Source organism: Montipora capricornis, chromosome 14 (genome assembly GCF_036669925.1).
Source record: "Montipora capricornis isolate CH-2021 chromosome 14, ASM3666992v2, whole genome shotgun sequence".
NCBI lineage: Eukaryota > Metazoa > Cnidaria > Anthozoa > Scleractinia > Acroporidae > Montipora > Montipora capricornis.
Window position 1 is genome coordinate 34,189,413 of NC_090896.1, and position 26,373 is coordinate 34,215,785.

At 37.3% G+C, this 26,373-nt stretch overlaps 2 protein-coding genes across 8 annotated transcripts in view; both read left to right on the plus strand.

The window, feature by feature from the left end:
- The window catches only part of LOC138032295 (ras association domain-containing protein 2-like), a 35,228-nt gene extending 16,252 nt beyond the window's left edge, over window positions 1-18,976 (plus strand). For 4 of the 5 annotated variants that reach the window (XM_068879941.1, XM_068879939.1, XM_068879938.1 and 1 more), the window contains exons 3-13: window positions 2,250-2,344; window positions 7,542-7,675; window positions 8,748-8,826; window positions 9,158-9,319; window positions 10,172-10,288; window positions 10,840-10,953; window positions 11,900-11,951; window positions 13,796-13,860; window positions 14,495-14,551; window positions 15,582-15,679; window positions 17,470-18,976. In XM_068879941.1, coding sequence (XP_068736042.1) covers window positions 2,250-2,344; window positions 7,542-7,675; window positions 8,748-8,826; window positions 9,158-9,319; window positions 10,172-10,288; window positions 10,840-10,953; window positions 11,900-11,951; window positions 13,796-13,860; window positions 14,495-14,551; window positions 15,582-15,679; window positions 17,470-17,530 — 1,034 coding nt within the window. In that variant the 3' untranslated portion in view covers window positions 17,531-18,976. Of the gene's footprint in view, window positions 1-1,922; window positions 2,054-2,249; window positions 2,345-7,541; window positions 7,676-8,747; window positions 8,827-9,157; window positions 9,320-10,171; window positions 10,289-10,839; window positions 10,954-11,899; window positions 11,952-13,795; window positions 13,861-14,494; window positions 14,552-15,581; window positions 15,680-17,469 lie in introns of those variants that run through there. The other variant, XM_068879942.1, reaches the window with a different exon arrangement.
- Window positions 18,977-23,061: 4,085 nt separating this feature from the next.
- Window positions 23,062-26,373, plus strand: part of LOC138032985 (uncharacterized) — a 5,905-nt gene continuing 2,593 nt past the window's right edge. The window contains exons 1-2 of one of the 3 annotated variants that reach the window (XM_068880710.1): window positions 23,062-23,097; window positions 23,826-26,373. The exon at window positions 23,826-26,373 is cut by the window's right edge and continues 2,593 nt beyond it. In XM_068880710.1, coding sequence (XP_068736811.1) covers window positions 23,835-26,373 — 2,539 coding nt within the window. In that variant the 5' untranslated portion in view covers window positions 23,062-23,097; window positions 23,826-23,834. Of the gene's footprint in view, window positions 23,098-23,140; window positions 23,262-23,825 lie in introns of those variants that run through there. The other 2 variants (XM_068880708.1, XM_068880709.1) reach the window with 2 other exon arrangements.

Here is a 26,373-nt window from a genome sequence, read left to right on the forward strand (position 1 = left end):
GTATGAAGTCAAATGAAACCATGTTGCCTCGCAGTTATGAGCGCAAATTTCAATTGCGTCGAGAAGCCTGAAACTTTTCATGACTTAGAGCATCGCACCGGTATCGCGAGGTAACGGGTTCAAACTCCGTTGAAGTCTTGAAAATTTTCAGGCTTCTCGTTGACACAACATGGTTTCATTTGAAATGAAACACCAATTATTGCTTAACAAATTATAGCCACTATTGTGACGTAATAGGTTGCTATGGCAACATGAAAGCTCTCCAAAAAATTTAAGGTAGCTCTGAATCAGTTCATTTTTTTAAAACTTTGCCGATAGTTATATTTCAGATTGCTAATTACTATTCTACAATAAAAAATGGGGGTCACCGAGTTCATTTTTGAGATATAAGAAAGCAACGACGAAATACAGGATGTTTTTGGAGAGCTTTTCCTTATTTTAAAATTCATTAACCAATGATGTATCACAGGGGGAGATATTATTGTGAGTCTGTACCGAAGTGAACGAAATATGCCGCCAGGCTCCGTCTGTCGAAAAGAATACAACTGTAGAACTTGGGAATTTCCCTAAGGAACAAAAATTGTGCCCTACGTCGCTCATGAAAATGCTCTTTCCGCCGGCCGTCTTTCATGTTAGATTTTGAAAAAATTCGAATGGTTTAATTTCCTGAGACGCATGTTGTGAAAACGATACGATCCAATCACAAGCGCTTGCACACCCTACAGCAAAAACCTTCCTATGAACTCATGGCGCACTTTATTGCTTCATGTCTATCCAGATCAGATTCTACATTTACATGTTCTAGAGCCCGGCAAAGTCCCCTTTACTTGTCTGTTTCTGCTAAGTGGCCTGATATGCCATAGGACTTATTAAGACGTCAGCGTCAGGTCGGTAGAGAATATTACCGATCACGGGCTCAACCCCTTACCGCACTATGCGAAGAATGTGTTTACTGCATGGAAGTGGGGACGGCTCCTGTATTTTATAGTCCTTAGCTTGATCCGGCTTGTAGTCCTTAAACCGGCTTATAGTTCCTATCCGAGAAGACTTGAAAGTCAAACCATTTGAAGATGAAATTACAAGGACAGCGCTTTCAACTCCGTTATTTTAAGTTGGTCCCGCGAGAGCTTGAGCTCGCCAACTCCTGCATGCCAGATGTTCAACCAACCGACGCAGGGTGTGCGGTGCTTTCAATCCCTTCATGGTAGAGACCTCTTGTCGCAGCTTGTCGCCTACCTAGGCTTACCACGTGTTTTTGACGTTAAAATCATTTTTACGAATTGATTGCAAAAACTAATAGGTGGTTTTTAAAATACGTAACTGGCGCCAGGTTTCGCCCAATGTGCAGGAATCCAGAATCCAGCAAATGTATGGATTTGGAATCCGGAATCCAGAGCGTGGAATCCGGAATCAATTGTATGGCATCCAATATGGCCTCCGCGCGCATAAGGCCCATTGAGGGAAGTGCGACTTATAACCGCTGTAAGGCTCATTTGGGTGGACGTCAATCAAATGTTTCCATGACGAATTCGACTGCCTCCAAGAGAACAGGACTATATTGTCATGGAAACACTTGATTGACGTCCACTCAAATTAAGTTTCGAAAAATGAAAAAAATTCGTTGAGAGGTGTGTTGTAAGTGTTTCTTTTGTTACAACGATTGATAACGGCCATTGTTGGTCATAAAGTTCTTTGAGGGTTTGATATCACATTAGAAGTATGGATTGTGGTCTGGCCTTAAAATGGCGCGCTCGCTTATCTTTTGACCTTCACAATCCTCGTCATGGAGCTTAAATAAAAAAAGAACAAATCCTAAGAAGAAATCCTAAGATCCTAATATAAAAAATCGATGCGCGTGTGATTTCGTGTATCGCTCGCGCGGGCCTTCATTTATGACCCACCCCACACCCCTAAATTTTGTCACTTTCTATTTGATATCAACTTTAATCCTGGGTTTACCGCCACTCGACTCGCTGGAAGTTGTTCGGGATTCTTAATGCTTAAAAAGTTGACATGACTGAATGTCACAAATGTGGAAAACTTGTGTATTTTGGTATGTTAAATCCTTTCAGCAGAAATCCTGAAATACTGCGCGATCCATTTAAGCTGAAATGTCAGACACCGCTATCGATCGAATCGATCGAAGGTCGTGCAAATTGTAAATTACAACTTGTTGAACCATTGTAAGGAACGTGCCTTCTCGAGGAAAAGCAAAGGTTTAGCTAGCTATTTGCTGTGGTCTTTTGCAGCTGAACAAAGGAATTCACTCGGAAAAGTGTGGCATCCCGGCTGTTTGCGTTGCGAAGAATGTGGTAGAAGACTAAACCCAGGCCAACATTCAGAGGTAACGTTCGTACAAAATTATATTTTTACTCTTGAATTCTTCGGACAATTTAACGACAGTGTGATTAGCTAACAGATGATTTACTCAAGGTGCTCGCCGTTTCATCGCCACTAAACGCGATTTCTGGGAAGGGAAACCATTGAAACAGCTTGTTTTAACGATGTTGTGCCAACGAGATTTTATGTGGTCCAAAGGAAAGCTAAGCGTTTAATTTATATGGCTTTGCATTTTTTGGGTGAAACCATTTCCAGAAGAATTAACACTACGATTTTATTTGAGCTTGTATGAAGAGCTGAAGCACTAGTCTACGGACAGCAGAAATGCTTTAATTTTTACATTGTATACATGTAGCTTAAATGCAAATTGCTTGAATTGCGTGTCACCAATTTAAATGTAATCTTGTCATGTTTTCAAACGTTCATGTAAACTTCACAGCTTCGAACAATGTGGTGATATTGATTTTTGCTCGAAACACGCAAAAAATAGCTGTGAAATGAAGCTAAGCTTGGTCAGTAGAAACCGGGTTTGTGATATGACTAAGCAGTTCAAGAAAGTCACATTTAAAGAAATTTGATCTGATGTGGAAAGGACGTGACTTGCATGTAGATTGCTTTCGAATGAACCTGCAATATTAGCTTAATTCAAAACAAAGTTTTGTAACCAGGACAGCTCCAGAAAAAAATTGAAACAAACGTGATATTTAAGTTTTTAAAAAAATCACACCAAGATATTTATTTGTCAAGCACTTGTACTTCACAATACGTAATATTGGTTTTCTTGCTTTGGGGTGGATTTATCAAGGTAGGCATGTGAAAAAGTTGTTGAGAGCACCAGTGAAGTGTGAGATTTGGAGCCTGACTGTCATCTAATATCACCCAAAAGATTAATTACCCTTAAACACACAGTTATTAGATCTAGAACTGGTCAATAATAATAATAATAATAATAATAGTAATAATAGTAATAACAATAATAATAGTAATAACAATAATAATAGTAATAATAATTAATAATAATAATAATAATAGTATTATCCATATATCAGTATGTGCAACAATATTTCAAAGCATTTTTGCATTCACTGAATATGATATTGATTGGATTTGTTTCCTTTGATATAATGCAATATGATTGGGTGTGGTCTTGCAAAATTAATGATGGGCAGTACTATGGGGCTCTTTACATGGAGGCAGGGGGGGGGGGGGGTGGGTGTGGAGGGTTAGGGAAGAAAGTTCCTTGCACCAAGAAAACGTTATATTAAAGGAGAGCGCAAAATGATTTCTTTATTTGTTGGTCACATTCAAAAGTTTTGGTTGAACTTTTGGTTTGGTAGACACTCAGGCACCCACGGGTTTGTCTCATTGTTCCTTGTATTTGGATCTTCTGGTTAAAGGATCCGGAGTTAATATTGTAACGTGGTGAAATGTTCTTCCTGCTACGTAGTATCTTCCTTCCAAGGTGTAAACAGTCCCGTAGATATAGAGCATTGTAATTAATAAAATGACTAACATTGTGTGGTAACTTTGGAATTTGGTTGTGTACTTAGCTTAATTGTGGGATGTCATTTACGGTTATGGTTGGTCAATGTTCTGTCCAAGCAAGGCATGCCTATCTATTTTAATGTGAGCAGACCTCAAATTCTCAGCTCCTGATCAAAATTGTGTAACATTGATGTTTTGGAAGTTTAAGTTGCGCACAGCAGTCATATTTGAACTTTGATTTTCAATAAAAAGTCTAAATCTTCTATTACAGTATAAGGATTTTAAATGGTCTTTGAAATTTGCATGATCAACACAAATCCTACAATCCTTACAATCGTACATGTACAGTGTATGGTGACAGTTTGGTCATTTTAAAGCCAGTGTATTTTTGTAAGAGCTGTCTGCTGACTACTGTAATTTGACCAACTTATAGAGACCTAGTGTACTTTGTACTTTCTTTCTTTCCCAATTTTATCAAAACCAAAGTTTTATTTTAAGGCCTGCTGAGAGTCTTAGTCAACCTCCCTAAATGTATTTTGTAAGTGCATTCTTGTCTATGATCAGTTTAAGTCCTTCATTAAGTAACAAAAAACTGTCCAAAATTAATTTGGAAATATTATGGTTTGACTAGAGGAAATTATTTAACTCCCATTGAGATAAAAACTACTAAAAACTTTGGCTATAATCAGTGAGGAAATCAGGCTCTTTGTTAGATGAAAGTGAAATCCAAAATTCCAAGTCCTATCCAGGAATCGGTTTGTGATTTTCCACATACCAGGTTAATGATGCAATGCTATTTACATGTGTCCATTGTTTGAGACAACATGGAGGCAGATGCATTTCTGATGATTCAACAGCGAGTTCCTCGTGTTTTATCAAGCTGGATGGTACTTAAATCTCATTTTATTCTTCTTTGTGTTTTCCTTTGACTATATTACTTGTTTTCTGGGTGAATGAGTGTGATATTAGTCAATATGTACTGTAGTGGAACATGTCACAAATTGGATATACATGTTAGGCAACAATAATGAACTCAACCCTTGAAGACTTCTTGACTTGTATACTTAGGTGTCATAATTATCTATAGTTGATAGACAGCAGAAGTTTATACTGAAGACATTCCTTTTTATAAATAGTTTTACTTTGTTTTCTTGAATTTACTGTGCCTTTTCTGTGAGTAATTCAAGTTGCATGAATTTAAGAATATTTATCATTTTTGTTGTCTGGGGAATTGAGTTATTAGCCCAAGAGTAAAATACACAAACCATGTTGTTTTAGTAATAAGCATTGTGTCTGTTCATTCATGCCTGTAGCTTTTGTCAAGTTAATGTAAATTACATGTATAAATACAGGAATGACTGTATTTAAAGAATTTTATGTCTCATGTTTTTCTTAATCTGATCATATGTTGATTCAAAATGTGATGACCTTTAGTGCTTGGCAGCCAGCAAGGGTCTTTGATGTCTGGCTTTACAATTATTAATGAATGAAGTCATTGTTATTTTTCAAAGTTAAATAGGATGGCTTTTTTTCTTTTCAGCACAGAAGACATCTCTGTATCTATTCTAAGGTTATTCCAAAGCAAAGCACTAAATTATGGTTTTTCAAAATGTGTGAAATTATTTGCTTTAATTTTGTTTTTTATAAGGACAAGGATTAGTTCATGCGGGGAGGATTAGATAAGTTCATAATTATTTTTTTGTCAAAAAAAGCCTAAAAAATTCAACCTGTTTCCTTAGCTTTGAGGTACAATTTGAGGAACACAAAAAGTACTTTTTCTAGCTCAGCATAGAACCATTAATTAAAGTTTGCTAAACTTCCCTCTAAGCGTTCAAAGTTCAGGAAAAGTGATGATCAGTCTAAAATGCTCAGTATTGAGCAACAGATCTAAATGTAAATGATTTATTTATTTATCAGGTTACCCAAAATATTTATGTTTAGTAAATCTGTTCATGTGTGTGCAGGTTAAGTTATTAAGTTACTAGATACATGTACATGTCAACCTGTGCAGCTTTTAGTATCCATGTTGTTGTACTAATTAATGTTATTGAAAGGATGTTTATTTTATATTCACAACACTAGAGGGAGTATGTTGGAACAGTTTAAACTTAAACTGAAGGCAAAATCTAAGAGTTTTTGGATGATACAACACTAAAATTAAAAGTGACTTATTTTCATTCGCAACCTACTGTAGCTTATTCAATGTTGGTAATGAGTGCATGTTCTTGTTAGTTTTGCAATTATGAATCATTTTAATGATTCAGAACAAGTCCTTTAATCTATTACAAGAAAATTCAGGGCCAGTAGTTTACAATATTGAAGTATAAGGGCTTTTTGCAAAAGAAGATAATTTTTCAGGGATTGTCTTGTGAAAAACACGAACAAAATAATTTGGTCTAGACAGTTCTTGTTTTCTGTGTTAATATCAACACTTGTTGCAATTAGTACTCTTTATTCGGTCCTTGAGACTCTAATCAAGTTTAACTACAATCATACATGTAGGCAAAAGTAGTTGGGAAGGTTATGTAAATGAACTGCATCAGAGCTGTGCTTCAACCCACTTCTGTTAAAGTGCAAAAGAAATAGTTTCACCTTCTCTTATATAGCCCCCCTGCCCCCCCTATTCAATGTTGGAAGGTAACACAACAATTTCCCACTAAAACCATTCAGTTTTGCACAACATTGAATAGGGGGAGGGGAGAGACGCAATGAAGACGTCAAAAGTGCTGACCTTCCCAAGGGTTTTGTCCATGATTGTAGGTTTGGCTCTGAGGCAGTAGCAGTTTGGTGTTTTTAGGCTAATAATTCATTTATGATCCTTCTAAAAACTGTCTTGGTTTTCTAATTTACCCCCATAAAGTGCACTTTAATATTATTATCTTCATAACCAAGGACATGTCATAATCCTATTGTTTTGGTCTGCTAATAATAATATGACATCAAGTGAAGCTATGATCTTCGCAGTTATGAACGCAATTTTTATAATTGCGTAGAGAAGCCTGAAAAATTCAGGACTTCAACGGGGTTTGAACCCGTGACCTGGCGATTCCGGTGCGACACTCTATCCAAATGACCAGCTCCCAAAGTCAGTGGCTTCATAGCTCAGTTTGGTTTGGCTAGCTGAAATCAAATCTACGTTGTATGGCGCGCCACCCTTGTGAGATTCAGCATGCACACTGTTGTAAAAGCCAATCAAAGCAGAGCTATCTTGATTAGCTTCAAGAGAAGGATGATCATACTTTTTGCAGAAAAACTTGTTTCAGAAAATAAATTAACTGAGGAAAGGGTTGACTCAAGGAATTAGTGGAGGTATAGGCTCCCCTTGATGAGCCCTCGTCTAAACTTTATTTTTGCCTTGAACATAACAACTCAAAGATGTTTTGCTCAATTGCAAACAAATTGTGACAGTGCTGAGTGGCTTATTCCCAATAAAACCATGTTGGGAAATTTCACTGAAGACACCCCTGAAGGTACTTTAAGTGGATGACGGTGTTTTCTTTTTTTGCTATTGCCTTCCCAATGCTGTTTTCCATATTGATCTACATATGGTTTCATAAACTGCGATAGCCTAAGACGAAAATGACTTGGAATGCCACTGACAGTTGAAATGTGTTAAAGTGATCACCCTTTTTATTTGATATAAAGCTATTGATACTTAACAGAATAATTTCATTTTCTCACAGATTTCTCAAGGGTTTGACTATTATATTTTACAGCATAGAGGTATCCCATATTGCAATATACCATGTTACAGTTTATTGTTCGGTCCTGGTGGTTATGGGAGAGGAGGAACAGAATCTTACCAGTACTTTGATGAAAAACTTACTCCGGCAGAATTGGATGCTTTGAGGTTTGACATGCTTACATTGTACATGTATATTTAGTTTATAACAATACTATTTATGCCACGAATAATTATTATGCGTAAACATGCATTGATTATGCAGAAATTTAAACAATTTATAGAAGTAAATTTTTAAATAATTAGGCCCATCCAAATGTACATGTATTTACATGCTTATAGTAAATCAGGGCTCAAAATTGCGACCAATACAGTCGCATTTGTGACTGAATTTTTTCCCATGGTGATTTAAGATATCTGGAGGATTCACCAATTTGCAACCACATTTCACTGTTAAAATAAAAGGGTTAGCAATTGGCATTTTACCAAAACTTTTGCTGAAAGAAATAAAGCGATTTAAAAAAAAAAAGTTCCATGCCATAAGTTTAGTTTCAATTTGGAGATTTGGAGCAAAATTGTAATGTGGTTGGACCACAATCCGTTCCCTTGATCATTCACCATTTTCAGTGGTTTTTTACACATACGTACATGTGCTCCTATTTTGTTTTGTAAAACTTCATTGCAATGATCGCAATATGATTGTCCCTACTTTTACAAATGATGCAATTCAGTTTGTGACTATAACTTGTGGCTAACTTTTCATATCTTGTGGCATCTTTTATTTAAAATTTCGAGCCTATAATGGTATGTTATAAAAATGGTTTAACTACTGTACAGTCCAGGCTCATTGCCAAAAAATGCCTGGACACTGCTTATGAACTTTCAGGGTGCAAACAAAATGATGTGTTTTCTTCAATGTTCAGGAAAATATGCGTTACAAAATAGTCAATCTCTTTGGCTTTTATGTTTGTGAGAATGGTAAGCAGCTGCTTTATCACTAATATCAGGCATTTCTTCTGTTTTATGCGGAAAATAATTATCGTAATTATGCGGATCCCCATCGCCGCATCCTATCAGATGCCGTGCTAAGTAAACTGACTAAATGAACCGACCTGAACTGAACTGAACTGGACATTTTTAGTGATTAGCTTATTAATGTGGTTGAAAAATCTGAGTGAAATCCAGCACTTGTTTACACATGTTAATACCTGTGTTGTCTAAAAATTTGTATTTCTTGCAGAAATGAGATTATTCCCAAACTAAAAGAGTATAACATGTTTTTTGAGGGAAGGAAAGCCTTGCAGTTAACAAGTAAAGAGGTAGGTTGAAAATTGCTTGCTGATCAGTTTTTTTACTCTTACGTTACCATTGACAGTGCTCATTCGATCACATAGGTTGGAGTAAACTTGATGATTAAAATAATATTGATTTTTATTCCCCGATATTCACTTCGCCTGAGGTGAATTATTATTGTTTTAGTTGATTATATGAAAAATGTGCATTTTCTTTAAGAATATTTATTATTATTGTGCAATAATCACCTCAACTTCAACCAATCAGCGCAGAGAATTTTTGATAATGACCTATGTTATTGTACTTAACATGTATAGTGACTGGCGTTGGTGATCTTTTCTACGTGTATAAATACAGGTCGGTGGCAGAATTATCATGGAAGGAGTTCTTAAAGTTTATTGGGGATTGAAGATACCCGTCACTCTTGCGAGCCATAACTTGTCTTATTGGAGGAAACGCAATCTTAAAGAGCAGAATGGGATTTTAAAGAACACGTCAGTCAAAAACAAGGATACAATAGTGAGAAATGTTTCAAATTTCTGTTTTATGTTTATCCTTTCTTTGACCTTTCACAGTAAAGCAATAAAAATTATATGCAATTTTCTATTGCCTGTCAATATGCAGTCACTCTGTACATGACATCTGACAGGATGCGGGGATGTGGATCCGCATAATTCCCTAAAATCTGCATCCTCCGCATAATTACAATATTTTCTGTATAAAACAGAAGAAATGGCTGATATTAGTGATAAAGCAACTGTTTACTGACTCTAGTTAAACGGTTTTCATAACATACCCTAGGCTCGAAATTTAAAAAAAGATATGACAAGATATGAAAATTTAGCCGCAAGTAAGCTAGTCATAGTTGCAAATTAAATTGCATCACTTGAAAAAGTAGGGACAATCATTGAGATGAAAATAGGAGCCCGCCATTTGTATATGTAAAAACCCACTGAAAATGGTGAATGATTGAGGGCATGGATATTTTTTTAATTGCTTTATTAATTTTAGCCAACGTTTCGGCAAAATTCCAATTGCTAACCCTTTTATTTTAACGGTGAGAGGACAATGTATGAAAGACATACATTTAAACTGCTGAAAAAAATTCATTACTTTCCAGAACCCTTTCATTTGAAAATGCCCTCTTTTTAAGATGTGCAGTGTAATTCTGCCTCAGAATAGTGTGTTGCAAAAATTATTGTTCAAGAATGAAAGGGTTGATATTGGTACGATGATATTTCTGTTTGTTGCCATCTAATATTATCACACTGTCCTTAATGTTTACTCATATTTAAAAAATGTTGGCCTGCTCTTTATTTACTGTAATAGTAATGAGCGCTTGATATCAATAACTTGTTTTTTCCTTAATAGGGTCGAGGGAGAACAAGTAGTCTAGAGAAGATTCTTGCCAGACGACGGATCACTGTTAACAATAGGAATATACCAGATGCTGGAGACCAGAGAACAATTCTTGATTTCACTGTGCAGGTGAGGTTGATGCTAAAGGGACTTCCTGATACCTTCCCTGAATGTGGATAGCAGCTTATGCCATTTAACAGACTTGCTGCAGCATTTCCTTGCTGTGGGAATCTTCTTAGAGTTTTTGGAGATCTTTGAGGACTGTTCTTCATATTACATTTACATGTACATGTATATGTTTGGACAAGGGTTAAGAATGTGTACAAACTATTAGTTCTTCACGGTCCTCAAAAACTTTTCATGCATCGTTACCTATGGAGCTGAGATTGTGGAAGATCCCATGGTTTGGTACAGTTAAAGCTAAAATTAATGATGGTTTGAGTGGTGGGTAATTTCATAGGTTACCTGTACAAGTTTATTTGCCCTGGGTTTTTTATTTTTGTGACTTTTGACACACTTTAAAACTGCACTGTTGTTGGCAATAGGCTTTAGTTTGTACCCATCTAATTCTCTTCCTGACATTCCCAAGAAAAGTGGGGGGTACAATGCATTCATTTGTAGTTGTTAAATAATTACAGCATCAGGTACACATGGGATCTAACTTTATGGTTTTGTTTCAGTCTGCAGAAGGTCGCACAACATTTACTCCACCTTACGGCACCTCAACAAACCTGCGAGTTACAAGCAGAACCAGAACAAGAGAGGTTGTAAAAATGCTGATGACTAAATTCCAGGTAAGTTGCCAATCTACAAAGAGTGTATGTAAGCGGAATTTTTGAGGGAACCTCTTGAACTAAAACAAAAAAATAACTTTACATGTAAACCACAAAACATAATGTTTACAATTAAAATTGTTCAAGCTTTTTCCAATGAAAGCGTTTGTATTTGAGAAAAGTGAATTGCAAAAACGCTTGTTTTGGCTTTGATTTTTCTTGGTGCCACCATGTTGATTAATGACATGTCGTAGTTTCCCTATTGTTCCAGAACAAGCGCTCAGACTTTGAGTCAGAACAATAGGGCAACCATGACACATCACAATTATTCAAGATGGCAGTGCCAGGGAAATTTCAAAGCCAATTCATTTTCTTTGGAAAAAGTTTGAACAATTTTAATTGTTAACGTTATGCTTGTTGGCTTAAACTTATTTTGTTGTTTTAGTGGAGGTTCCCTTTAACGAGACAAATAAGTGGATGTAGAGGTTATTAACCCATTGACTCCTGGACCACCCCGCATTGACAAGTAAAATCATCTCTAGTAAAGTCTCTCTCCTAGAAGTTAATGGGTTAATGTTGTTGTGCAGCCTTAGATTAAGGAAAGTTGCTGAAAATCAAATGTTTGATCTTAAGTGAAAGGCTGTAATGTAATTTTTACATTATATGTCACATTATATGTCCTTATATGTTTTTTACATTATATGTCACCAAAGAGATCTAAATTACCGTGTGAATTTCCTAACCCTTGGATTTGGTCAACACGAAAAAAAAGACTTTTTAACCTATCGGTGATTATCCTTGTGCCATTATGGGTTTACGAAACATATCATCATTATTTCTATACATACTTTCAGAAATCTGGTGCTGTTTTAAGAGGTGACTTTTTGCAGTGATTTGACACAATCTCAGCTCTTCAATAATAAAGATTTTAGGATGTTAATTGTCAATGTGGTGTTTTCTTTTTCAGATCACTGATTCACCCCAAAACTTTAATCTCTATGTTGTTTATGACAATGGATGTAAGTTGTAAAGTTGTAAAAATATAGATTTATACCTTGAAAGATTTTGAATAACCCTTTGCAAGTAGTCTCATAGGGTTTTTGGAAGAAAAGAAAATTAAATAGAATTAATCCCAACATTTCTAATGAATGTGGAAATTGCAGGAGACAAAACAAATGGTTCAATTGGGCATAATGCCAGTAAGTTACCAAACTGCTTTTTACTGGATATGAAAAATTCACTTCAAAGCAGTTACGTACTGTATTTATACACTGATTTTTTTGCTGAGAAATAACTTTGTGGGTCTTCAGATATTCCTACCTGCCCTCCAAACATTACTAATGAGCAAACGTTTGTAAAACAAGGAAAGGAAAGGAAAGGAACTTTAATTTATTTAAGTGTCTAGTCGTTCTAGTGCTGGAGCACTAATTGGGGACACTGTAAACTGAAATGAACAATTAAAGCCAAATTAAGTCAAATGTTTGGTTTTTGAGGATAGGGGAAACCAGAGTACCCGGAGAAAACCTCTTGTTGAAGAGTAGAGAACCAATAAACTCAACCCACATATGAGGCCGAGTCTGGGAATCGAACCCGGGCCACATTGGTGGGAGGCGAGTGCTCTCACCACTGCGCCATCCCTGCACCCCTGAACAAAACTTGTTAAACATTTCATCAGGGGTGACCAGGGCCTTGTTTCTCAAAAGTTAACGTAAAACCTTTCCTAGCCCAAAAAGCGATTTGTGAACCTGCCATCTTCTCGTTTTAAAAAGCAGATTTTTTTAGTATATTTTCATGATTACTAAAGGCAAACTGATTGTAAAATTTGATGTCCTAAATCTTTCCCTTCGTAAGACACAGAGGGAATTCTGACACATGAACAAAGCCCAAAATTTGTTGCGGGACGTGTGCGAAACAGGCCCCAGGTTCCCACGCAAGTAGTGTACAATAGGAGGTTGATGTGAAGGCAATATTGGCAGTGTAGCTTGGAATTGGTTTACGTTTCTTTTTGTATCTTGATGATTCACTTTATGAACTAAATGCAATAGACAGATCATATACTGTACAATGAAGTTTAGAATCTTTAACACCTTCTCTACTGGACAACTCCCCACCCCCTATCAGTGAGTAAAATCGTCTGGCATTAGACATTAGACACAGTTTAGGATGGAATGGATTGATAATGATTATTACATCTGTATGTGTAGTGTGACCGCATCTTAAACAAAAAAAAGATCTTTCAGTGTTACATTTGAGGCTATTGTGGTTGAAAAGAAGAACGAAATCACGATAATGCTTTTTTACTCTATCTTGCTCCTGACACACACATATCTGAAGACACAAGTAATGAAAATTATGTAGCGGATATTACATGGCAGCCCTGAGATATGAAATTTCTCTTCTTCGCTGCGCTCACTGGTGATATATTTTTTAACAGGAGAAGAGAAATTCGTATTTCCAAACGGTCATGTAATGTTCTGTTTATTATATAAACACTGATTAAATACCAAACCATTTCACTTTAATTTTTTTTTTGTAGTCTTAATGTAAAACAATGGCGCAATTTATTATGTGATCTTTTCACGTGTGCAGATAACATACTGTGTGTTATTTTCATGTGTTAAGATATCATGTTTTCACGCGAAAGCTCACCTGGTATTTCATCGGAGTTTATATGATAAAGTGCAATTTTGTATCATCCATTTCGACGGCTAGCCCTACTTTCCATCTTGCTTTTGCACCTTTAACCACGAATCTTTCTCTAAGGTCATTGATTTTATTGAGTTTATAAGCAAGTTTTAAAACTTATAAGACACAATGTGACCACTCATCTTTACACGCAGTTGCTTTCCTTTCACTTTTTTAGCAATCCGGCAGTTACAAAAAGAGGAGTTTCCGTTGCATGTGCGTCTACTACTTGGCCCCAGTGAGGTATATGTTCATTAATATAATAAGCTCAATAATGCTCAGATTTTGAATGTTTCTTACCTAAGGTCTGTTAGAGGACGTGTGCATAGCTGATGTCATCATCAAAAACATTGAATTCTTTATTATATAGAACAAAATAATAGATTCCATTTTGTCAGGCGTCTGTTCAGTAATAGATCACAGATGACGTCAAAATGTGGTAAGAACAAAAAACTGGCACACGAGGCGATAGCCGAGTGTGTCACTGATGTTCTTACCACATTTTGAAGTCTTCTGTGATCTATTACTGAACAGATGCACGGCAACATGGAATCAATTTGTTTTATATAATAAATAATTAAACTTTATTGGCATAAAAGCTGATGGTGACATGAATCGTGCGTCAGTCCACTAATAGATCATAGGCAGGAACCAATCAAACTGCGAGAATAACTTGCGTTATTATATAAGACAATATTATTGCTTATTCGGAAATTGTGTTATTGAAATCACAATGGATCGAAAAATCAACTCTCTCAAATTCTGAAATGGCCAGAGAGCTATGAGATGCATGTTCTTGTTTGCTGCGAGTACATGTTTGAGCAAGAAAACACAAGTTATGTTATGAGAGTGAAAAGTCTGACTTCTTTGTTTGTAGGAAGCTGCAAAGATTTTTGTGATGGAAGCTGATGACACAAACAACATTTCTCATGAGGTAACAAAAGTGTTTGCAGCATTGTAGATGTGCAAGAGTATAGTCTCTGAGTGTTTTGATTTGCAAAGATGGTATTTCTCAGCAACTCATTGCATTGCAGGGATTAATTTGAAGTTTCAACACTTTTGAGAAGTTTGCTGGACTTTGGAGCTCATTAAAATCAAGGATAATGACAAACGTTATTGGAACATTATCTACAAATACAAACAAATTTTGCATTGTAAATTGACTTACTGTAGCAATTATTATAACTCATTCCCTTGATATTTGTTCTGGCATTATAAGAGAGAACGGAAAATCTGTCATTGTGTACTACTCCACAAACCACATTACATGTTACACGTAATTAAGTTACTTGCATGGCATGCAGATCTTCTATAGGATAAAGACTTGTTTCCATATCTCAAAGTGCCCTTGGCCCTTGGAATCACTGGAATCGGAATGCTAACAGTTAAGCCTAAATATTGTTTTAGGCCTAATTAGGCCTAAGGTTAGCATTTCTAAGGGGTTTGGGCTTTTTCAACAGTTACATTATAACCTCAGTCTGCAGTTTACACTGACCGATTCCAGTGATTTAATTTCATTCCCAGCAGCACCACACGTCCAAGGGCACTTTGAGATATGGAAACAAGTCTTTACCCGAAGAGCGTTTTCACGTGACGTCACGGCGGCCATGTTGGTGTTCCTAAACAATGGAACGGCGGCCTTGATGGTGTTCCTAAGGGAGCTCTATTATCATGCAAACGTTTACTTTTATTTCGGTGAAAAAATGAGGTTATTGTTCACGCGAGTGAAAAAATTCCATTTGAGCTCAATGGCATTTTCCTATTTGACAACATTGGTGCTTAAGTTTCCATTGTCTGAAGATGTCTTGAAGAGATACCAAGCAGCTCCCTTCTTAATTTCATTGGATTGTTATAGGAAAATGGTCCCATTTTTTTCTTCTTTTTTTCTTACCAGCCATACAACCGCATAGATTGAAGTTCTTGACTTCGTATTTTTCCGTTTGCTGTTTTTTTTTCCCATCTAGGTTGCACAGTACATCCATTTTGCGACACCTGTATTACAAGCTTTCCTTGATAAATACCAAGAAGAAGAGGACAGGGAGGTTGAAAGAATAAAGCAAAAGTATGAAGACACAATTCTTGTTTTCGCAAATGAATTTTAAAATCTGGTTTAACAACTTCTCCATCCACTGAAAACTATGTCCCCTTGTTATAGGAATGTATAGTGCGAGACATTTGTTCAGCGTTACATCTTAGCAATCTTGATCTTTTCAATTACGTAAAACGCATTTTCTTAGCAACCTCATCGAGAGTGTACCCAAGGGCGTTTTCTTTGAATTTGTAATCGGTGACTGAGACGTATTCGAGATAGAGCGGTTTTCAATTGAGTGTCGAAAGTAATTAGCGAATTCTTTGGTTTATGATTACTTCACTCAGTGATTGGTTCAAAGTTCTCGCGCCGCGTTTTCAACCAATCAGAAGTGAAACCAAAACCAATCGTGCCTCGCGCATGCACATTTTCCCGGGGTTTGTGTCGGCTACGTGTAATTCGAGTTTTGATTGGTTTATTGGATTGTCTCCGTCCTTTTTGATTGACCAAAGTAGTTACTTTGGTTTTGGTTTTACGGCACTCGATTGAAAGTCGCTCTACAACGAGTATTTAAAAGTGAAGATTGAAATTATATTATACAGCGAGAACGAGAGTGACTAGTGGTGATATCCGCGTTTCCAACACCTTTAAGGAGGCTCGAAAGGGTTTTTTTGCTATAGTTTGTGAAACGATGAAAGATACCAAAGAAGGATATTTCATAGTGTAGGCAAACTAAAAATATCTTTGCAACTCTATTGTTGGGCAATACTTTAAAGGCACTTATAACGTCATATCTATTACCATGGCAACACGCCAGGTCCACAAAAAGGCCCTCTAAATTTCAGTTTTTGAAAATTATCATTAAAAAACTACGTCGGTGACCTACCGTTTTTATTTCTTTGTTGGAAATCTCCATAAATTCTTTAACTTCTTAGAGAGTATGACAAAAAGTTATCGAGGAGAATTTAGGATACTACGAAAAAGGCGTTTTATAGATTGCAGAAAATTGTACTAGATAACTTTCCCCGTAACGTTTTTATTGGAACTGCCACCGTGAAGGATACTCTCATGGAAATAATCAAGATAGGTCACCAAGAAATATTTCGAGGTAAAGACAATTTTTTCCGCAGGTTTTATTTCCGGTTCGCGCGGTTGAAAGAAATACAGTACAAACAAGAAAGGAAAACAATGGAACTATCCTTAACCAATTGACTCCCAGGGGTTCCCCATTGACAAGTAAAATCTTCTGACATTAGACAGAGTAAAATACTAAGTCTTGCCTGTTTAGGCTGGTTTGGGTGTCAAAGGATTAAAATTAACGGGGACATAGTTTTACAGTGAGACTGAGTGATTCACCCATTGACTCCCAGGGGTTCCCCAGTCTGACCGGTTTAGGCCGGTTTGGTTAAAACAATACAGGTTCAACCAATGAAGATCCATTGAAATTAGACTGAAATGAGTTGATGATGAAGGCCCGTGAAGATTTATAACAAATGGTTTCCTTCAGGGCCCGGTTATTCAAAAACCGATTAACGCTAATCCGAGAGTAAAAATTAACCAAGGAGTTTATTTCTCTACTCCCAAATGCTGTTCAATGCTGATACTCGTCAAAACTTCACATTAGAAGAAGTCAATCTTGAAAAACAAGAAGAAGCAATAGAAACGTTCACCCAGAAGTTGAAAACATGAAGCAAAAGCTTACGCTAATCCTGGATTAAGTTAATCGGCTTTCGAACAACCGGGCCCTGAGCTTTCACAATGTACACTGTACTTGCCAACTTGATTTTAAAACTCTCCTTTTGCATTGTCTTTTATTTTTCCAGTTATATGCTGTATCGAGAGAAGTTAAAAGAGAGATTGGCAGAAATCTCCACTGCTGTATAACCAAACTATAAACAGGCAAAGGAACGGATAGTTATTTTTAAATTTAATTATTAACTTATTAATAGCTAAATATTTATCTGTAACTTTAAAACCGGCTCTACCTATAAAGTTGGCAGTTTTGACGTTTGATAGTTTTCTCTGTCTGTTATGGAAGTTCCTTATCAAAGTTATTTGACCCAAATTTAGATTGTAAATCGTTGACAGCATTGTTGGTTAAAGTTCATGTCTCAGTGATGTTAGAGTAAAAAGCCCAACTGTTTGATACGACAATTTACTGATAGTGATCTGTACCAAATTTCTCCGCACATAGTCTTGGTTTATTGAAACATGCTGGTCACATTAAAATGAAGATTATTACTGGCCCCATTCCTTTTTCTTCAGAATTTTAACTGGTCTATTAAAACTGTAAGCAGGAGATTATGTATTAACCTCGTTCCCACCCGAGAAAGAAAGACCTGATATCGAGGTTGAATGTGTTTAGGTATTTACCAGCGTTAGTTGTGGGTGCGTGAACGACGTAAACCCATATATCTCCCCAGAAATTTTAAATCAATATTTGATGTAGTTGGTCAATTACTAGTTTACTAATTATATTAATTAATGCAAGCATTTGAACTTTATCGGTACTTGCAGGTCATTTCGGTTTTAATTTCAGTCATGATGCAGCTGATGCAATACCTTTCGTGATTGGTTTAGAAAAAAATAGGCGCAAAAAATGTACAACGAAATAATTTAGGCCTAACCCTAACTACAACAGAGTTCTGTTGTGTACCGATCCGTTGAAATTAGTAGTTGTAATGAGCTGCGCGATATTCCACCAATTCTTAATATGTTGTTAATGTGAGGTTTAAGAGAGAAAGGCTTTCTTACTGCAGTGCCACTGTGACAAGCTACTCCTGATGAAGGCTCGTAATTCTGACCGAAAATTGTTTTAGAATGGTGGTGTTTCCAATCACTGGCACTATAGGAGATTTTCACGTGACGTCATCGCAGCCATTTTGGTGGACGAAAACAAAAGATCTCTCATTAGCTTCTTTTCTTCGTTCACCAGAAGTCGTACATTCCTCAATTGTTATTGGCGTCTCCAGAGGTTGGTTGAAAACGTCCTATTTTTCAAAAAAATTGTTGCATCCTTGTTATGGGCCGGCAATGGACCCTCTTTAGCTTGTACGTTTTATTTTTCCATTTCAGACCACGTGATATTCCCAAGGGAATTTTCCTTTTTGTTTTTCATAAATTATGCATACATATGCACGTGCATTTGAAAGAAACTGTTCCCTAAAGTAAATTGTGAAAACAAAATGAACAAGCTAAAGAGGTCCATTGAAAGAATTTATTAGTTTCTGTAAGTTAAATGAAATAGAAAAAAATTATAACGTGTACAAATTTCCTGTACATAATTATACTCATTGTAAAGAAATAAAATACGTTTTTATGGAGTAAAAAGATTTGTTAGATTTCGGTAATCTTCGACCTTAGCATTGTTGCTTTTTAAAAGGACCTTGAGACACGACAAAATAGGCTATTTCCGAGTTCATGTCTGCCTCCTCTTCAAAGCGAGCCTAAGTGCGAAGCTTTTCTTATGAAAATTGGTTTTCATTCAGATGTAAAGTAGAACTAATTACCACGACAAAAACTTTGCACTTAGACTCGCTTTGAGGAGGAGGCAGACATGAACTCGGAAATGGCCTATTGATTTAATGGCCGTTCTTATACATGTTATCCGTCTACTGTAAAGACGGGACGGACTATATAAGACGCATACTAGTATTCTGTCTGGGACGAACTTGGGCAAACAATTTTTCTGTGTTTCTTAAATTCGTCTGGGCAAACTATCAAGTTTAGTGTGTCTTCGAAGGCGCGTTGCAGACGCATTATGCGTCTTGTGCCCTTCTTTGCACTAGACGACAGAAAAAATGTTTGCCCAAAATTTCGTCCCAGACGACATATATGCGTCTCTAGTATAAAAACTGCCAATGATCACATAAAGGACATCCTCCATAACAATGACGCGATTTGAGGACCGCGATTAATTTTCAGTTTTGTGGTTCATCTTCAACGCATACTTCCTGGACAATCTTTATTCATCTTACAGGACAAGCTGTAATAATTGAAAATCATTTCAACGATGCAATTATCTTTTTAATATTACACTTACATTGTGTATTTCTACTTACCGTATGTGGTAGCGTTTGCGTTGTCGTTGTTGCACGAGGCCCCTTATTAAAGAGTGGGAAAAACCTTAAATAACAATGACCACAACCAGGTTTTCTAAGCCCGCAGCAAACCATTGTTTTAACGAAAACCGCTGGTCAGCAACATGGTTCTGGTCATTGCTGTCTAAGGTCTTCCTATTAGTGGACGTTGCATTCGCTGTTTCACAAATCCCATAATACAGTTTAATTTGGGGGGTTGTTTGCATTAAAACGAAATATCCAGTTCAATGAAGCATGATACATCCCCAAGAGTAATTAAGGACGGTGCCTACTGTTTTTATTGCGTATACGTTCTGCACATCTCGCGATATTCGGTTTTCCTATCGGTGATGCTTACCAATACAGTGATATTTTTGCCCGGTTTAAAACTATCCGGAGAAAGTAGGTCTTGACTTATTCTTGGTATCCAAAAAGAAAATTGGGGATAACCATGCATTTTCATAAATATTCATCGATAATCTTTGAAAAATGCGTGGTTGCCCCTAATTTTCTTTTTGGATTTCAGTAACACTTGTTAAGATCTACATTTCCTGCATAATCGTAAACCAGGGTAAAAATACCTTCACCGTCCTTAAATTGCGCGTTTTTGAGACGCGGACGGCAACCGGAAGAGAACATTTCGTGTTCCAGGACAGTTGTGTCTCCCACATTTTTATACTAATCATCTCTAATGGAGAAAAGATACTTGGCAATGTTTAAAGGCAAAACAGCTCACTTCCGGTTGCCGTCCATGACTAAAAAACGCGCGTGCTTAAGCTCCCTATTTTTAATTTGTTTAATGTAAAGAACCCCCAAAACGTATTGCATTATGGGATTGGGAAAATAGTCAATGGCAGGCAAGTTGCATACATGTATGCACCTTATCTACAAGCGTGACTGGAGCGCCTCAGGAAAGCAACCGGGTTATTTACCATTTATCAGTGAAAACCAGTCGGTTCTTGGTTGAAATGGTAACGAAAAACTCGTGCTCGGGAACTCTTTTAAGAATATCGTGTTTCTTTCGCATAATTTGTATTTATCACCATTGTGTACTCTATTTTGCTCAGCCGATTGTGAAAGCAAATGGTACACGCGTCTCCATTTCACAACCAACAACAGAGTTTTTTCATTCATATTTTTATACACCACTAAAATCAAATCTACGTTGTATCGGCTCTTGCTCAAAATATTTAGTTTCTCAACTTGTAATTACGCCGATCAGATCAAGCCACTGATCCAACGTACACCGACAGGAAGATTGTCCCCAGTTGCTTGCTTCAAAACTCTGGAATATTTTTATGCTTTCCCGGAAATAAAGGGAATTGGTAAAATGTGAACTGCTAGGAACGACCCGCCTTTTTACAAGTTCAATTTATTGCCCAAGTGTCAAAATATCTGTTTTGCAGTGGAAATTCAACTGGTTGGCAAGTTATTAATTTTCATACTCTTTCGCTGGGAGCATTTCAATCCGTTCTGGCTGGATTAGAACAGAAACTGAGGAGACTGGAGGAGAACTCGCTCATGAGAAACTTCTAGCTGGTTCAACTTATCGCATGTGGAGTAAAAAACTCTGTTTTGACCAGTTTGGCGAGCGGTTTGGATTCACGAGGTTCTTTTTGCTGGCTGGGAAACAGTGACACAAAGTGGGCTGATGGGTAGTTTCCCTCATTGTCGAGCTGGAAGCTGGAAGGTCTGGAAGTTTGTTCGTAATCATCCTGGATGTGCAGAACACCTTTTTTCCAGCAAAATTAGAACTCAAAGAAATGTTTTGTTAGCGTTTTCTTGTACGTTTTTCGCCTATTATTATCCCGGAAGGGGGGGGGGGGGGGTTACTCGATATATCCCTGGGTGGGGAGGTGCGGCGCGGCCCCTTATACCCTGACCCTGTTTAAGACAAATATCGCTGATTTTCCTACCCATTTTAAGACAGAATTCCGATTTTTGATGCCCTGTTTAAGACATTTAACCCAGTTTAAGACAAAAATTGATAAATCGATACCCTGATTAAGACAAAAAATGATAAATTCGATACCCTGTTCAAGACAAAAATCCCGAAAAACATACCCTGGCTGGCCGCACGTCCCCATTAAGCCCTTATAAGGGAGTACCCCCCCCCCCCGGGGATTATTATGCATTTTGACAATCATTTTCGTTGGGTACCCCTGAAGAGTGAAAAAACTCTGTAATTTACCAGACTCGTACCCCCTGCACCCTGCGCGCATCTCCCGCGCGTTCTCCCTTGCGCCCACGCGTCCAGAAGACGACTGGGCACTTTTCGGGGAATTTACAGTAATGCCAGATCAGAGAAAAAAAGGGTTTTTTATCTCTTTGAAATCAAGCAACAAATGAGACTTTAAATTGTATAAATACTAAGGTCCTCACAATTAAAATAGAAAATATCCTGCAAAGGTTGGTCAAGACGACGTGAACATAGGCGTTGTTGCAATATTTCGGCTGGCCAACACCAGCCTTCTTCAGGTTTATTGAATGAATAAATGGCAGTAACAAGATCTTTATATTTACCGGAAATGACGTAAAAAGGCTACGTGAAGTGTTATAAAAACGGAAATGCATAAAAAAGAGGAGAGAGAATAATTAACAATTATTCCATGAGCGCGCGTTGGATATGAGATGGTAAATAGCCAACGAGGCGCGTAGCGCCCAGTTGGCTATAACCACTCTCATATCCAACAAGCGCGAATGGAATAATTGTTTTATTAAATTCCTTAAACTCCAAAAGTTTGGAAGTACGAAATACGAGCGAAAAAAGAGAGAAAATCCTAGCGAAATTGAAAAAAAGTTGATGAAGATGCGATGTTGTGTAATACCTCGTGGTCAGACAGACGCAGGCTCATCACAAAAACATTTCTTACCTTTTCGAGTATCTCTGAGCTTCGAAAGTGATCCAAACTTTCCACAAAAACGTTTTTCTTTTGCTTTATACCGAAAGAAATTTCGCTCTCTGGCGTAAACGTTTTTAGTTTAGCAACGCCAAGCGCAATCATTTACCATATAAGGTCAAACTAAGGTATAAGAGCTGATAACCGAGATTGAGTGAACCAATCAGAGCACGAGAATTGCATTGTCCGAGGTTGAGAATTTAATAATACATGATAACAAGATGAAAAAAACAAAAGAAAATTAAAAGGTAGCTAAACTAAATTACATTTCATCTCCTCACAATTGCCCAATCATCGCTCGTACTGTCATAGGTAGCCCAGGCTCAAATAAAAACTAGCGATGTGGTAGCGATTTGTGCACTAGATTTGAGACGTAATTAACAATAAAATGATTTCCAATCCTTGAACGTCTCCCAAAAGAATCTTCCTTTTAATAGTTTTGTTGGGCACGAGAAGTTGGCTGAAACAATCGGTAAGTACTCTATATATACCGTATTATAGTGTATTGAATATTTAAAAGCTCAGGGCGGAAGTGCTTGCTTCCGTCCTTGCTTGTCTCTTGCTTCCAAGGCCTGAGGAGTTTACTCAGTCAATGGGTGTTTTTCAGTAAGTTCTTTCAAACGGGAATTTTAAACGGTAATGTACTCTTGCCGCTTGAAACATTTTGATAATTTTCACTTGCAGCATATGGCAGTCTGCATTGCATTGCATTGATTGCATTGACTGGGTTTAATATAATAAAAGAGGGACAATCAAATATTGTTCAATCATGGGAAACTATAAAGGATTGCAAACGTCTCTCCTAGTGATAAAATGAATGAAAAATACCATTATTTTAATCTAGTGTGTTGGACAGGAAAAATATGCGTTGACTGTCCCCCTTCCTATCAGGATTCTAAGTAATTTTACCTCTCTAAAATCACTGCCCCCACCCTTCTATTAAATGGTCCCTTGTCTTTACAATACCCTCCCAGGGGTTTTAGGGGACAAGGGAAAATGTATAATTTTAAACTGGGAGGGGAACAAAGACAATATATCCATTTTAGGGATCAACAAGCAGAGAACAAGTTTGGAAATAATCTCGAACTGGAAACTAGTTTTTAAAGAAAACAAGGGAACAAGACCCCTCCCCCCTAAAGGGTTTCTTGTTTGAATTGTTGTAATACATGTACCATGTTATTGCTAATGTTTATTTACCAGGAAGTAAAAATGGAATCTATTGAGGAAGCCTCTTCCACTGAATCTTTCAGTCCTGATGAAGTAAAGGTGTTTGTAAAAACATTGTTAATGCAGTCCATAGCATTGAACAATCCGGAGGGCTTTGCCATGGCCCTGGAAGCCTTAGGAGAACTCCAAATTGGTGTTAATTGGAGTTGTCATTCAGGTTCTTCGGTTTTTGGTCATGGTGACGAATGGAACACTCCACTAATCTTAGCTGCCAAACTTGGTCGATTGAGTATGGTTAGTACTTTAATAGAGAAAGGGGCAGAACCTTGTTTGTGTTCTCATTTTGAACGTGGAAAATCAACTGGGCGCACAGCTCTTCATGAGGCATCCAAGTCAGGACAATCTCAAATTGTTGAGTGTCTTCTTAGTCATGGTAGCAATGTTAATGCCTCAGATACAAAAGGGTGGACACCAATTCATAATGCAATTTGTGAAAACAACATTGATATTGCATTCAAACTTCTCGATAATGGTGCTGATCCCAGACAGATTTTTTCAATACCTTTACCAGATGTGAAAAATTTTGCAATCATTGGAAGGTCCTCCCTTATGTTTTCTGCTGGTCCTGACAAGTTACACCTCCTCAAACCATCATCATATGAGTGGAATTGTCTTTCATTTGCCTCCAATTGTCATCAGCCAGAACTGCTGGATAAACTCATTCAAGATTACTTCCACAAAGACATTGACTTTAGAAGCACATTTGGGAGAACTGCCTTACACGAAGCTGTAATTTTACCTGAAAGCATGAATCTGGATAAACAAATTCTCCTCCAGAAACGTCATGAAACTTTGGAAATCTTATTGAAAGCAGGTGTCAATCCAGATATGCAAGATCTTGTAGGGAAAACACCATTGCACCACTTCTTTGACCATGTAAATTTAGCCAAAGTAGTGGTCAGGAAGTATCCCAAGATTGTTGCATCGACAGTTTGCCTACTACATGAATATGGTGCAGACTTAAATGTGGTTGACTTGAATGGAAGGACATTGGTGCACCAAGCTGCTGCCTTCGGGGATTTTGATGTGATGCAAGTTTTGTTAGAACATGGAGCATGTTTCATGAATTCAGACAATGATGGCAATACACCAGCCCACATTGCAGCTTTCCATCGCAATTTCAAAGTGTTGAAATGTTTGCTGGATCATGCACCTCATGCAGATTTTAAAAACTTTCATGGAGACACTGTGTTACACGTTGCAATAATTGCAAAATTGCGTGAAGATGCACTCATGGAAATTGCTCAAACATTGAAATCCGGAGAGGATTCTCATTTAAATTTTTATGGGGAATCTGAGTATGACTTGGCTGTGAAATTCAAGTTAAAGAGACTTTCTTGTCTACTTTTATGCCAAATGCACAAAGCCCATGATACAAGTTCTGCTTGTGGCAATGAATGTGAGGATGTCGAGTGCCATGAGGATGAAAATGACAAGGGTGACAGAAGTCAACTACTGTGGGATGCAAACAAACGTTGCCACACTGGTGCAAAGTGCTTTGATCAAGAAGATGATCATAATTCAGAATTAAACACCGAAAGTGACTTTGACACTAGTGGTGATGGTGCTGATGTTCCAGAATTGTTGATCCATCCTGACACTGATGTTAATGCCTATTTGCTGAAACTGTGCAACGAGTGTCGCATAAGAGGTTTCCATGTGGACAGTGAGGAAGATTGTCATGAACGATGCACTGTTGCCAAACAGACTGTGTCATTTGTTCAAAATCTTCTAGATCTTGTGGCTGAAGAGGATGAGAGGTTTGCTTGTGGGGTGTTATGCACAGGAAGTGCCTTTGAAGGTTACAGGATTTGTAAGCCAGATGAATTTGACTACATGTGTGAATTTAAGTCACTGACTAGTGACAGTTGTGACATTCTTGAAACGTCAAAAGCAGGATTTGTTCACATTAAAGTGAAGGATCAGTTCAAGGAAGAATGGAAGATGTTTCTATCAGAAGAAGGATTTCTTGATGCATTGAAAATCAAACATTATTTGGCAAATTCATTGTACAGCAAAGCGAAAATACCTGGTTTAGCACAGAAGACATCGAAATTAAGTTTCAACACAACAAGCTATGATTCATGTACATTCTGTCAGCCATTTGTATGTACTAGCAAAGCAGGAATTAAGATGACTCTGTTTTGGAGAGGCAGTTTGTACAAATTCATGCCTATTGGCATTGATGTCACACCGGCAATACATTTCCCCATGTGGCCTAAAGCTGCCAAGGTACCTCCCTGTCATGTTCTGAAAGGTTATGCAGATCTGGGATATCATGTTGTTCCCAAATCAGGGGGAGGAGACTCTCTGTTATGGAGATTGTCATTTTCCATGGCTGAACTGAAGATACTACAAAATGTGAACCCTGTTCAGCAAGCATGTTACACTTCTCTTAAAATTATGCAAGGACAGACAAGGCTGAGAAATTCTTCACAACGATTCTCACACCTTGGGTTTCTCCACACATACGTCCTGAAGACAAAATTCTTTGAGGAGCTTGAAAGATGCAAGGATGCAG